At 42.0% G+C, this 14,007-nt stretch overlaps 3 protein-coding genes across 3 annotated transcripts; 1 reads left to right on the forward strand and 2 right to left on the reverse strand.

Moving 5' to 3' along the window:
* Window positions 1-1,754: 1,754 nt before the first annotated feature.
* On the forward strand, window positions 1,755-2,241 carry LOC119308791. Its single transcript, XM_037584941.1, has one exon. It carries the CDS (start codon window positions 1,825-1,827, stop codon window positions 1,945-1,947), a length of 123 nt encoding a protein of 40 aa, XP_037440838.1. The 5' UTR covers window positions 1,755-1,824; the 3' UTR covers window positions 1,948-2,241.
* Window positions 2,242-4,163: 1,922 nt separating this feature from the next.
* On the reverse strand, window positions 4,164-5,030 carry LOC119308792. The gene has a single exon (XM_037584942.1). The coding sequence runs from the start codon at window positions 4,556-4,558 to the stop codon at window positions 4,451-4,453; it is 108 nt and encodes a 35-aa protein (XP_037440839.1). The 5' UTR covers window positions 4,559-5,030; the 3' UTR covers window positions 4,164-4,450.
* A 5,860-nt stretch (window positions 5,031-10,890) lies between these two features.
* LOC119308793 (probable NAD(P)H dehydrogenase subunit CRR3, chloroplastic) lies at window positions 10,891-11,982 on the reverse strand. Its single transcript, XM_037584943.1, has 2 exons — window positions 11,587-11,982; window positions 10,891-11,242 (listed from the first exon to the last, which is right to left on the reverse strand). Exons 1-2 carry the CDS (start codon window positions 11,918-11,920, stop codon window positions 11,112-11,114), a joined length of 465 nt encoding a protein of 154 aa, XP_037440840.1. The 5' UTR covers window positions 11,921-11,982; the 3' UTR covers window positions 10,891-11,111.
* Window positions 11,983-14,007: the final 2,025 nt, after the last annotated feature.

Below are 14,007 nucleotides of genomic sequence, written 5' to 3' on the forward strand. Positions count from 1 at the left end.
TGCAGCTCCATCCCCACCCCGGTCCAGAAAGACACCGCCTCGGCCATAACGTTGGTGGCCTGAGGCATCTGGAAGCACCGTGACGCGACCATCTTCAACAACTCAGCTCAGCTTAGCCTGTCTCCTCGGCACGTTCAAGAGGGAAGCCAGGCAATGGGCAACAGCAGGTGCGAGAGGTCTGCCGGCTTTGCTTCCGGCGGTGGCAGTGTCTAGTGACTAGAGGTGTCGTGTTGTAATCACCGGATGTTGCCCTTCTTAGGGCTTGTACAATTCTTCTTTTCCTACCAATGCATCGAAACGCAAGGCTTTTGCGTTTTCTCAAGAAAAAAAATGCTAAAAATAAACTGATGGAATCATATTTGCTCATACCTGCAAATACAGATGTTCTCGCTTTTTCTTTCCTTGAGATGCAGATTCTATATATTGTTAGAGAAACAAGTTAGTCAACATGTTCTATAGTGATTATTATATTACAAATGATCAGACAAAGGTGTGAGCAGAAGAAATAAAGATACTCATGATATATATCAAGATTCAACTCACTGACCATGAGCAAAAAAATGTTGGTTAACATGAGACAGTGTTTGTGTGCTTCATGACCAGCACTGGGACATCATTTGTCACATGCTTGAGTGACACTCATGCAGAAGATTCAACACTATGTCAACAAATGTTGCATGTGCCAAAAATGATCAGTTATAAACCCAGACAAGTTAGTCCAAGCATATATATGTTACAGTGCACATACAGAACTTCCGTTTTACCAACAGTTAAGTCATATCATCTAATAGATGATGCAGAAAATACTACTGTATCACCATAGCATATTAACAGAGGCTCAGAAATCAACATGGGGAGAACCCTAGAAAGTGGCACACAGGAGCAGCAGACACCCCCTGCACAAAAAAGTGCCCTGTGTTTTGACCAGAAACTAGGCAAGATACATGGAAATGCAGTAAAGGGCGCAGCATCAAACGGCTACAATGTCCACAAGACAAGCACCTCAACCAAAGCACGCACACAGAGGGCTTTTTTTCATTTCTAATCATACGGAATAAGTACACTCAAAAGTGCTTTCCAGTCAAAAGATACCCCGGCTGCACGGATGATCCGAGTACTCATTCCATCCTTCCTAGCAGCTTCCGAACAAATCGAGGCGACACAAGGAAATCTCCAAGATACTTGAATATTAGATCTCCATAAACTCTTTCCAACTCTTTACCGGCACAATCTACCGACAAGAGGATATACTACAGTACTGCTACCACATAATACTGTTAATTAATCAAGTCCAAGAAGATCTTGGCAATGCAAGAGGATCGCTAGTGTTCTCCCAAGGAAGATCAAACAGACAAATTACAGTGGTGTAAGATATCCAAGTACCAAGATAGACAAGCAAAAAAAAAAGAGAAGGGAATAAATTATGATACCAGCCGCAAGCAGTAGTGCCAGATACCAAGAACCTTCATCGGAGCCATGCCGAACCGCTACTGAATCTGCAGATTTCAACACGTATGCGGCAGGATGAGCTGTCTGTTATCCGAAACGATCGTATCCGTCAATAAGATCAAGCTTTTTGTCGGCGACAGGAACAATAACCCACATTCAGATGCAGAGATTTGTCCCCTGAGATTAAATAAAAAGAGGAAATGGAGAATTAGCGCGGTTGCATGGGAGGAGGGGCACTGCATGCTTGCCTCCTCTATAAAAGCCCAGCCCCCGGCCTTCCCAGTTCCATACCACAGCAAGCTCCAGCCAGGGATCTGATCACACAGAGAGCGAACTCTCCTGCTTGCATCTCATCTCTTCAGTTCATCAAGCAAAATGGGGAGTGTGAGGAGCCAAGGCAAGCAAGGGGGGAGGGTGAGCAGAGCTCTGAAGGAGCACAGAGCCAGGCTCTACATCATCCGTAGGTGCATCGTCATGCTCCTTTGCTGGCATGACTGAGATCCAAGCTGCATTCTCCTCCATAGAACCCATCAAGTCAAGGGTCGATGCATGGAGAAGTCACACTTAGATAGGGAAGTATCATCAGTTAGTTAGGACTTAGAGTAGAAGTAGAAGTTAGGAAGGAACTCCCATGCTCATGGCATATTGCTCTCAAGAAAGCTTGGTAGACTAGACATTCTATCAGTCGTTTATTTCACCATGAGTTATTCGTATTTATTTTCCATTTTTTCTCCACCTTTTCTCCGATGTGCCGTCCCTTAGGCAGTGGGATATGTGGCTGTTGTATCTTTTTGGACATGATGTGTATTGTACCCATGTCTGGTCTGATAGAGATGATTCAGTGAAAGAATCAAAGTCGAACATGAACCCTTGTCCTCCTAATATGAAATGAATATATATTTTATCTTCTTCGGTAGTGGAGGCAATATGAGTTATACGACTCGAGCTGTCGATAAACTTTTAATCCTAATATGCATGCCTCGCTATATTCTGGAGCTCGCATTCTTTATAGAAATAACCATGTGTGTGTGGGCCCACGCACGCGAGGGGCGTGAGGTGGGGATAGAACATTACCTCAATTTTAAAAAAGATGCATGAAAAAAAAGCCACACAACTTCTATACACCAAGAATAAATCACTAGGGTGCACAGTGTAGGGAATGAACAGGAAGTCCACAAATGCACCAACTGTAATAACCATGTATATATATATACTTATTGGTTGTCAGAAATTTTGTCCAGGCCAATGATGAGTTGAAGTGCATAAGAAAACAGCTTCATATAATGTCTTAAGCAGCAAACAACGGAGCCTACCAGGGCCTACTATTATATAAGCAGTCCTTTATTGTCCTTTTGTACTGTGGTGTACTGCATCCTACGCATCATAGCTCAATTAACGTTTGTACACGTACGCATCATAGCTGAATTAACTTTTGTACACGTACTAGCAGGCAGCATAGCTGAACTAGTTTAGAGCCTAAGTATCCATCCATCAGAAGGTAATATATCATATTATTATGAATCAATCATCGGCAGAAAGGACAAAGTCGCTCGTTAAGCAGCAGCTGCAGTCAAAGATGTGTAGTGTAGAGAAAACAAGAAACTCACCGGAAACACGGGGGCCATGTCTTGTGGGAGGAGCTCCTGCTGCATGTCTCAAGGAATGGAGATAGAAGAAGAAAAACAAAGCAGCACACAGTATGCAGAACCACAGCAGTGCAGGGCCTGGCCAGGCAGAAGCAAACAGCTGGGCAAAGAGACAAACGCACGAGCAGTCGTGCGCGCGTGCACGCGCGCATGTGCGCCCCACGCACGTACCAAGGCCGGCAGGCACATGCAGCACTACGTACATCCCGTGAGTTGTGGCCAGGGCCCAGACAGCCTCATTTCTTTCAAGGCCAAAAGTGAGCACAGGCTAGTATTGGGTGCCAATATTATCAACATTTTGCGGTCCAGAAAACATATGATTGATGATAATAATTGTTGAGAAAGAAAGCACCGGCGCCTGAAGCACTGAGCAATGTATAACACAGATGTTGCAGTGTCATGCATGGTTCAGTCAAGGTTTCACCATTGGCATTAATTCATGCATGTCATGGTCCAGTACAACAGTCAAGATTTCAGGTACCAAGGCAAGCTCTGATTGAGCTTCCATAGTGGATTCCTGACCCTTGCTGGAGTTGTGTACCAGCTACTAGTTGTCTTTCTCAGAAGGACTGTATGCACAATATCTCAGTTCTCCTCTATGGCAATTCCATTGTTCGTGAGATATGCACCAAGCTTAGGGCCTGTTTGAGTTGCAGTGGTCTCACATGAAACAGTTGAATTCCTGAAAGAGCAGCAGCATCATACCAAGAGAAGAACAATGGCATAGACACCAGCATATCAAGAGAACAACAACAGGTCAGTCACCTCTCAAAGGACCAGGAAAAAGGCGCAATTGCATGGAGATACGCCCGCCAAAAAGTGTGGCAACACAGACTGATTCCAACTTTCCATCAAAAGCACAAAGCATCAGATACGGATCACTTCAAACCGTTAAAAAAAGGTATAGCTCGCTCGCGGAAGTACAATTGTTCCAATCTCAGATTGTCATCAACTTGCCAATTGATAATTATCTTTTTTGAAAGATAGCAGGAGAGCTGCTACTATTCATTAAGAGGAAGCGGTAAAGAAACATCAATCTCAGATTGTCATCAACTTGCCAATTGATAATTATCATCAACAGTATAACATCAAGTTGAAGCACAGGTAAGAAATGATCTTCACATCAATCTTTCTCCAGTCGTACAAGAAGATGACAGTCTCAGACTACTGAGTTGGATCTCTCCCCCTTTGCCTGTGACAACAGGCAACCATGGAGAGAAAAAAGGACCTCAAACAATGAAGTCTAGCCTATACAGAGCAACTACACCTAAACTACTCTAACCCTGAAAAAATGGCTGTGCCAAAAAAAAAATCCTAGAATGGAAGGAAAAAACAAGATCCGCCATGGAGACCCATCAGTCGCTCCATCGGAGCAACATGACGACGCAGCGGCGGAAGATGTAGAACCTAGCCCTCTTCTCCCTGAAAGCCCTGTTGAGCTTCCCTTGGCCTCCAATCTTCATGGTATGCTCAGGAAGCTTGGTGCAAGGCAAAGAGAGGAGGAGTGCAGCTAGGCAGACAGCTTGTAGACTGGTGGCTAGTGTGGTATGAGATGAGAGGGATGTTGAGTTGGGGGGCCTTTATATAGAGGCACACAAGGGATGATATGCCATATCAAAAGGACATCATACCCCCCACATGCAGGCAGTTTGTTTAGGCACTAGGAGGCACACTTCTGACCCTAAACTTATCCTACTCATTATTCTACTTGCTTGGAGCTTAGGAGCTAGCAAAAGGCTTAAAGTATGCAATGGCCATGACCATCCCAGAGAATTACAGTGGTAAAACCAGACAAGATCAAGTGGTCATCCATCCATCCATGCAACAAAGGCAGATGAAAGGTTGTTTAGTGACTCCAAGAAAGGGACTCCAAAAGATATCCTACCAATGCTTGGAGGGAAACTTCCAGGAAGGTCACCTTGATGCATAGAGTAGAACTGATTAAGCTTACTGCTAACAGGTGTTAAAACCTGGTGATTCGGCAATTACCGAAAAAGGGTTTCCCCCGCTTTATATTATAAAGCACCAGACACACGAACGACGTTAGGAAATGCTCTACACAAACGACGAAGCTAGGGGTAAAACTCAGACTTCTATGAAACTTGTCTGATTCCACTTTCCGTGCACTGTCATGGAGTTCTCAGTCCCGACTAATTCAAATTATTTTTGACAGATGTTAAGGCCTGGTAGTAGTGCATTTATGAAATGCTCTACAATAGGCATAAAGTTTGGACTTCTAGGAGACTTGTCTGATTTCACTTTCCATGCAGTGGGATGAAGCTATGTCCAATGTGGTACTTCCATTAGTCATACGGATATGTTTGATACACACCTGGTGACAGCTATGTTTGATACACATCCTGGTGATAGCGATCAAGTCGGCAGCATAGGACAGCAGTAGGATATGAACGCATCATAATTCTTGGACTCCGAAAATTGTATGAGTGGAGTCAAGTATATGAGTGCTCCATGTACTTCAGATCATTTTACTCAAACAACAGGTTGTTTTGTTGATGCATCTTAAAAACTGAATAATTTTGAATGCAACATAAAAGTATATTTCTTTTGTAGTGCCATGAAAACTAGATAGTAACCTTTGTTACAGTTCGCCGTTCCCAGAATTAGCATATTGATTTGAACTAACCAAGTTTCCATATCACCTTCTAGTCAGATGACAGGGTCCTTGATACAAGACCATAGATTATCTTTGTTTCTTATCCCCCAAACAGCAGCTAGATTGACAATAAGTTCCCTAGATCAAGGTAATTATTTGCGTTAACTACCGTAAATATCGTTTACATGTCCCCATTGTAAGAGAGGAAGAGACACAGGGGATATGGCTAGTGTACAAATCTTGTGACATTAGCAACAGATTAGTGTGCACAGGATATGGCTAGAGTTATATATGCATCTGTGTGGCTATGCACCTAGACTATGCACTTATCTATCCCACATACGTCTTCACTCGACACCTGTAGCTAGGCAAACATCATCCATGCAATCACTACAAGACATCGTTAAGTACAAAAAGGTTGCAAGGGAAAGCAGTAGTTATTACAGGGCTGAACATTAATCATGTACGATGGAATCAAATCAGAAGAAAATCTCCATATGCATTGAACTTGAACCTGTGTTATGCTACTGAGGCCGTAATATTAGAACAAAACTGAGGATCGAAGATGAGGGTATCACAAAGAAACTTCCTAACTGAAGGATGATCTCAGTATGATCTTGGCCTTCCTTTTTAATAATTTAAAAGGTGCCTTTTTGTAGTCTGCAATTTTCTCAATATAACAAGAGATTTAAAGTGCTTAGTGGAGAATGAACAAATTATGTGCCTCCATTATTTGCTGCATAACTTTATATTCTAGGCTTACAATCTGCAGAATAATCTTAAACTAAGTCAACTGCAACTAGTTAGGGAAAAGTAAAGTACTACTTGCCTTGGAACAAGTACTTTTAGTGCTTCAACACCTCAACAAAGCCAATCCTAGCATAACATGTACTCCCTCCGTCCCACAATATAAGAGCGTTTTTGACACTACTGGTGTCAAAAACGCTCTTATATTGTGGGACGGAGGTCAAAAACGCTCTTATACTGTGGGACGAAGGGAGTAGAATTCATGAACTCAACAAAAACAAATTCCACACTCAAAACATATATCTCAACAGCTCAATGCTTATGTTGGGAACCATGAACATATCACAACAAAATCTGCAAATGCAATGAACATAGGCCTTATTAGGGGACAACCACTTAGCTAATAACAATATTAGCAGTAATAAATAATGAGCTAGGCTGGGCAACTGAGGCAGTAATCATTTTGTTGTTTTTTCACTAACAATGATGAACTTAAAGACTTACAGTCCTAAAAACACCGTAGGGAGCAAAACAAAATGCACATGTGAGCAACCAGAAACATTATTTAAAGATCATCACTTTCAGTAAAAGGTGTCGAAGAGGGAATAAACAGATAAAAGTGAGCCAAAATGAACACGCACTCGTCAATATGTCTTTTGCCCAGCTTAGCCCTCCATTTCCATACAAGAGTATAATCAACATATGCATTAAAATATTAGATAATGTGCACCTAAATAAACTGGATACTTGATAATGAAAATAAATTATTACCACTATAGCTAATTTTCTGGATGTGATCAGATATAGATTATTCTCCATTTATCCTAAATTTCGAATAACTATTCTTTTGCAACAAACGGGACAGTGCCTTTTTCACAATTTGAGGTAGACAGAATACTTTTCAAATGATACAGCATATGTTTTGGGGTAAGGTAATTTGTTCCTTTCAAAAAAAATATGGGCATTCAAAAGAACAACACAAAGATGCAGATAAAATACATTTTTTACCGAGTAACACATATATTAATGGAGGTATGCAGGTATTGAACCATCTCTTCATAAACCTCCATTGTACCAATATTTCTCCTATTCGGGGCGTATAAAGCATGAGGAAGTGTACAAACAAATCCCGGCAACTGTAACTAGTCACGAACGGACGACGTGAACTCGCACAATATGAAGAATTCACTTTTGGTGTGTAGTTGTGCCTTCAGTATAGCCATTAGCAGATGATGTCAACATTTCTCTCCTCAGCATCCACCATTAAGAATCCAGTGCCCAAGCTATGAATGAGAATACAAGTCCCATCAGAGGAAAGCTTCAAATTTATGTCATTTTATTTTATTTAGTGAAAGAGAGGAAGATTTCAAATGATGGTCTCTCAAGGTAATAGACAACCATGTGTATGGTCGGGAAATTATAAGTTGTTGCGGTACAGAAATAGTGCTAGACAAGACCAGACAGGTCGTACTACAGTCGTGAAAAGATCATAGAGTTCATCAACCCTTCTTCATATAGCTCTCCATTCTTGCCCTACTATTGTTTCGGTGAACCGGTTTGTCAATCAGTTAGGCAACAACTTTACATAATTGCATGGGTTGCCTGCATGAGAGTCAAAAAAGAACGAGAACCAGCAAGGCAACTGAAGTTAGCTATTGAAATTCTTTAATGTCAAAGCTCGGCAAAGTTGTGGCTACAAGGATTAGTAGGAAAGTTGCACCACTAGAACACTAACCAATTGAAGTGGAACAAGACCAGTGAGTGCATAAATGAAGAGAACATATCACAGTCAGCAATTCTGGATAAATTGGCATATTCTCAAGTGTGCAGCTTAACAAAATTGCTCAGAGGATAGATAAGTCGGGAACTATATGCTTCCTCTGCAAGTTCTAAGGAAACAAGATCAGATTCTTCAATATTTAAAGAGAACTGGCTTTTAACTCATTTGCTCTTCTACAAAATAACCAACAGAAGAACAAAATAATTAAAGTTGCTCAAAACTAACCAAAGATGCATAAGATCCTACCAACCCGTCAGACAGATTGAAGGCAAGAGATCTTAAAAGTACTCAACGTACAAACACTTATATTTATCTATCCAAGAACATCCTTGTCTGATATAAATGAATTCTTGTGTTGTGTGGCAACTCTAATTGAATTACCAAATAATTCTGCACAGTACAACTTGCATGATATTATAAGGCTTTTTATGAAAAGCAGGAGCTTAAACAAGTCTACCTCTAGCCCCAATCCAAAATGCCTGAACAAAAAGCTGGTGAGATCATGGATGTTCACATGGTCTGGTGCATTGCTCAACTCACGGCTGCTTCAGCCATGTTATAAGTTTCGGAATCCATTGCCAGTTTCCATCTCTCAAAATGATTGCACTCCAGGAGAGAGAAGAACATATATAAAGAATACAAGCCTGTCTCCTAAATTATATACTCAACTTATTCAACTTGGCTGCGTACTTGCATGTGAGTGAACTCATTCTTCGGTCTCTATAAAGGCACTCCAGATCTTCACATGCTAACCAATTCCACAGACTCAATCAGCAAACCTTTATGGCATATGATCTGCTTTAAACTCTAACAACCAAAATAATTTGTACTTAGCCTTGTAGGCATGGGAGCAGAGAGGCTCCTCTGTTGGCATGACTGACTCTAAGTCATCATCTGCTGTTGTCTGGAAAGATAATAAAGGGAAGGTTCGTTAGAGCAGCGGAAGATTGTCAAGCTCGGATGTATCATCTGGTTGTCTGGACAGGCTCCTTTGTTGGCATGACTAACTAAGGTTCGCCAGCCAGCATTCGTCTTCAGTCTTGCACCATTTCAGCCAAAATTTAGAGTTTTTTTTAGGCTGATATAAACCTGCAGGAGAGCCATCTTGTCCGGGAGGTGTTAAGAAAAAGAGACTAAGAGCTAACTGGGACATCAAGGTGCAGTTGCGCACTTGCAAATTGTGAAGTCAACCTCTTCTCCACTCTACCACTGATGAAACATTGCAATATTGCTTTCTTTCTGTCTATTTAACTTAACACTTTGTATTGGATTTTTTATGTTGTACATACATCAGTGGTAAGGGAGGTCTAGGTTTTTCATCTAATTAAAGGATAACTGTATCATGTATGTTATAAAAGAAAGGATCCCTACATGTGCAGTCAGAGCAAACTGCCAGGTTTGCTTCATTATAGTCCCTTTTTTTCATCTCCCTGCGGCATCCATTTCACAGCTCAGAAATAGCAAATAAATTACTGTATCAGGTCTTCCGGTTGTTTTCAGTTAGAAGATACCCAACCAGTCACAGTTTAAAGTTTCAATATTGTCGTTTTTAATTAGAAGATACGACCAGTCATAATTTAAAGTTCCGTTGTTGCTAAACCTTGTTCCAGGAACAGAAAACAACAACAAAAACGAAATCTTACAACGGAAGCTATATCAAACATATCATACAAAGTAAGAAATTGCCACCTGATGTGAAGTATGTGAAAAATGATCTCTCTATCTTCATTAATGAACAGCATGTACATCAGCAACATACAAGAGTAAAGCAACAAAAATTTCTTATGGATATCCAGCGTTGTTCAATTTTGAACATACTGATAGAAGTAGCTTCCTAGCCTATCAGAGATACATGGTAGGGCTAGTTGCCTAACCATCAAAAGCTATGTGAATGACGGTGCTAACGGTGTAGCGAGTTCATTAATGCTCTCTGGTTTGTCGACCTTACCCAGTAGAGTTCCTTGATCATGAGCCATTTGAACAACAGAATATAGCTCCCCTTGGCAAGGAACGGAACAACGCAGGATTTACTTATGTGCACTGCTCTTGGGGATATTTTATGAGTTGACTTCCCCTTCAACAGTTCATTCTTTTTACTTGTTTTTCTTACTCAGCTGGTGCTTTTGTATGGAAGATCTAAAGGCATACAACAGACATTATTTACGTAAGTGCAGGGACTAAGAGATAGAACAACGTGCCAGGTGTTATGGTTTTGCCTAGTGATGAGGTATTTATTAGAGCAGCAACAAAGCCGAAGTTCACTCACAATTACGAATGCATCATATAGGTTATTAGGAAAAAGCACTTGGCAATTACCATCACTCAATGCTAATGTGCTTATATTATGCAGAAATCACAACACTGAAACCTTGAGAGCTACTTTGGGCAACCCAAAAGTTTATCCTGAATAGAAAGAGCTACAATATTCACGGAAAATTATTCCAGAAGTAATCAATCAACTATGTACGTTGTTCACAAAATCTGGAATGCGTACACATCTGTCCACAAAATGTAAAATGCGTAAACATCTGTCAGCCAAATAAGTAAGTGCAGAGATCACATATGTGCCTTATGTACCTACTTCCCAGTTCTAGCACACAGGATGTAACGTAGAAGTCTATTGTTCTGCTAATCTCATAAATAGCACAACTATGAAAATCAATTTAACTCATTTCAAGTGAAAAGAAATACACTGTGTCCACATGTTACTCCAAGTTTCCAATTGCAATAAGGCAAAGAATAGAAAAGGTCATACAGTTTATTCATACCTTACGAAACAAGCAACTTCAATAGTGCTGTGAACAATATCTATCACTGGTTTTTCTTTTCAAGTATCCGCGGCTCATATAGCTGGGAGAAGAAACAATCTAACACTTTACATTAGGAGATCATCCATATCCAGACCGGGAATATCAAATGGTAAATTTATAACTCCAAGGGCAGTAAGCATGAGGAACAGCCACAGAGGAAAGATCTTCATGCATAGCACCAAGATAGACTTTTGCCCTGAGGAGAAGAGCGGTGGAGAACTTCAGCCCAAAGTTCACATCATAAATTAGAAGTTCAGAACGATGCAAATAGGTAGGATTGCTTATGAGGGATGACGCAAATCTTGTCCAAAATGATTACACGCTTTATCATTCAGTACATAATCTATCAGTTCTTCCTAGTAATGCAGAAATCCTTAGGCAGTCCATCATTCAGAATCAGAAAGTAAACTTCACCTTTTCAAAACAAAAAGGGTAAAAATCGTGGTTGCAAATTGCAACGTAAATGTAGCGCACAATAGCTACTGAATGTAATTGTTGATTAGGACGATGAACCGAAGGGGAATCAGCCTGGCGCATCACCTTCCTGTGCGCGCGCCTCGGTGTTGTCGACCACCCACTCGGCGGCCTCACGGATTCGGCGCTCTGCGTCGCTCTCCGGCTGCCCGATCGGCGTGGAGGCGAGGAGCTCCATGAAACCGGACTGCTTGTCCCTCCCGGAGGCGGACGGGTCGTCGGCGGCCCCGATGGCGCGCCGCACCTCCGCGACGGACGGCTGGGGCGGAGCCGCCGTGGGGGCCTTCTGGGAACGCGACCCCGGCGCGCGCCGCCGGATACGGCGGACGGGATCCCCGGAGGCGGAGGATGCCACGACGGCGAGGCGCGGGACGCAGGCGGCGACGAGGTGGCACGCCATGGGGTTTCCGAGTGTGTGACTGCCAGAGCGTGTGGGGCTCCTGCGGAGAGGAACTTCGCAGGCGGATAAAGCTTGTGTTGGTTTTATTTAATACACACACAAGTGCATACGTCATCTTTATAAACACATGCACGCTCTCTAGCACCTCCGAGAGAGGTCCGCAAAGCTGCATATCAATGATGGAGCCGCGTCAAGCTCAAGTGAGGAGGTGATCCGTCATTTTTTTCTTCGGTGGCTACTGTGGTGGTGCCAGAGACAAGTGACGGGCCTTGGTGTCAAGCTCAGAAATGTTTTGCTATCTTTTCAGTTTTGTCATGTCGATCCTTACTTGACTTGTACTTTGTTCCTTACGATACAAATGAGACACATATTACCATGCGGAAAAAAAGCACCGCTGAGAGACTATCTTTTTAAATACGCTATGTGGTGTTTGATTGTGCACTGTCTATATTATGTTACTGGTGACCTTATTATATGTAATATGACACTACATATAAAGTTTCAAATAAGCATTGTTTCAGTCCTAACTAGTAAACATATCACAACGCATTCTAACTACTAACAAATTGCAGTACAAATTAACACTTATATGGCTCGAATAGTTCCTCGGTTGTCAAAGTAGGGAAAGTCATTCTCTATTTTATTATGTTGCTTCTCTGTTGCTGCTTCTTCCTTTGTTGTTATTCTTCTTTTTCGGATCCTTGTCTATTTTTTGTCTTTACACATTGCCTCAGCCATTCCAACTTTTTGCTCTTTCAAGTTTCATTGTCAAATCGTCCACACCATGGCCGAAGGTACTAACATCATCAGCCGTCATATCTTCCTCCCCGACATAAGTTCACTACAACCCTATTTTAGGATCCAGCTATGGAAGATGCAGCATGCAAGAGCAAGCCTAACCGAGGTGGTGAAATGGTGAAATGGCTTCTGATCCAAGATCATAAATTTGTCTTTAGAGCTCCATATGTCGTCTCAACCGTAACTCTAATACTAGAGTATCTAAGATTGAAGAATTCATGTGTAGTCCTAGAATAATTCACAAAAGAGAACTCGTTCAGATGGTACCTGTTTCCTAAAGGGTGGAAGAACATCATGCCAACATGCCTAGTCATCATCTCCTAGGTAGAACTTGCCATCAGAGATATTCATCTCATTAGGTCAAGCCATGCTGTCAACAAGAATGTTAGCATCATGGTCTGATCCTTCCCAGCCAGCTAGCACATACGAAAACTTCATATCAAAGGCAACAATATCAAGCACATTCTGACTTGTGCAGTGCTTTCTACCCTTGTATGCTGCAGCATGTGACCTCAGCACTCTAACAGTCACCTGAGTATCATCTATTGCACCAATGGACTCATGTGATGGCATGGAAACATGGTGTTATGGTTGTAAGCACAATACAAGCATGTCAAGGCATGAACCACGAGTAGTGCTCACTGATACGTCTCCAACGTATCTATAATTTTTTTATTGTTCCATGCTATTATTAAATGTTTTATATAAATTTTTGTGGTGTTTTATATCATTTTTGGGGACTAATCTATTAGCCCAGTGCCAAGTGTGATTTGTTGTTTTCTGCTTGTTTTTGGTTTCCAAGAAATCAGTACCAAGCGGAGTCCAAACGCTACGAAATGTTTTGATGATTTTTTTTCTGGATAAGAGAGGCCCTATAGAAGCTTCGGGAGGAGACCAGACGGCAAGCAAGGAGACGGCAAGGCAACAGGGAGCGCCTAGGAGGGTAGTGTTGGGGAACGTTGCATGGAAAACAAAAATTATTCTACGCACACGCAAGATCTATCCATGGAGATGCATAGCTACGAGAGGGAGCATCTACATATCCTTGCAGATCGCTAAGCGGAAGCATTTATCAACTGGTTGATGTAGTCGTACACCTTCACGATCCGTCCCGATCAAGTACCGAACGTACGTCACCTCTGCGTTCAGCACACGTTCAGCTCGATGACGTCCTCGCCTTCTCGACCAGCAAGAGGCGCGAAGTAGTAGATGAGTTTCGGCGTGGTGACGGTGGTGGTGAACAACAATCTCTGCAGGGCTTCGCCAAGCACAAGGAAACTATGACGGAG

Source organism: Triticum dicoccoides, chromosome 5B (genome assembly GCF_002162155.2).
Source record: "Triticum dicoccoides isolate Atlit2015 ecotype Zavitan chromosome 5B, WEW_v2.0, whole genome shotgun sequence".
NCBI classification, from domain to species: Eukaryota; Viridiplantae; Streptophyta; class Magnoliopsida; order Poales; family Poaceae; genus Triticum; species Triticum dicoccoides.

Bases quoted from the DNA above. Each gene is read 5' to 3' on its own strand.
- LOC119308791 (XM_037584941.1), top strand. From the start codon at position 1,825: ATGGGGAGTGTGAGGAGCCAAGGCAAGCAAGGGGGGAGGGTGAGCAGA.
- LOC119308792 (XM_037584942.1), bottom strand. From the start codon at position 4,558: ATGAAGATTGGAGGCCAAGGGAAGCTCAACAGGGCTTTCAGGGAGAAG.
- LOC119308793 (XM_037584943.1), bottom strand. From the start codon at position 11,920: ATGGCGTGCCACCTCGTCGCCGCCTGCGTCCCGCGCCTCGCCGTCGTG. The intron at 11,243-11,586 runs GTGATGCGCCAG...TCTTCTCCTCAG, and splicing joins CGAGGCGCGCGCACAGGAAG to GGCAAAAGTCTATCTTGGTG.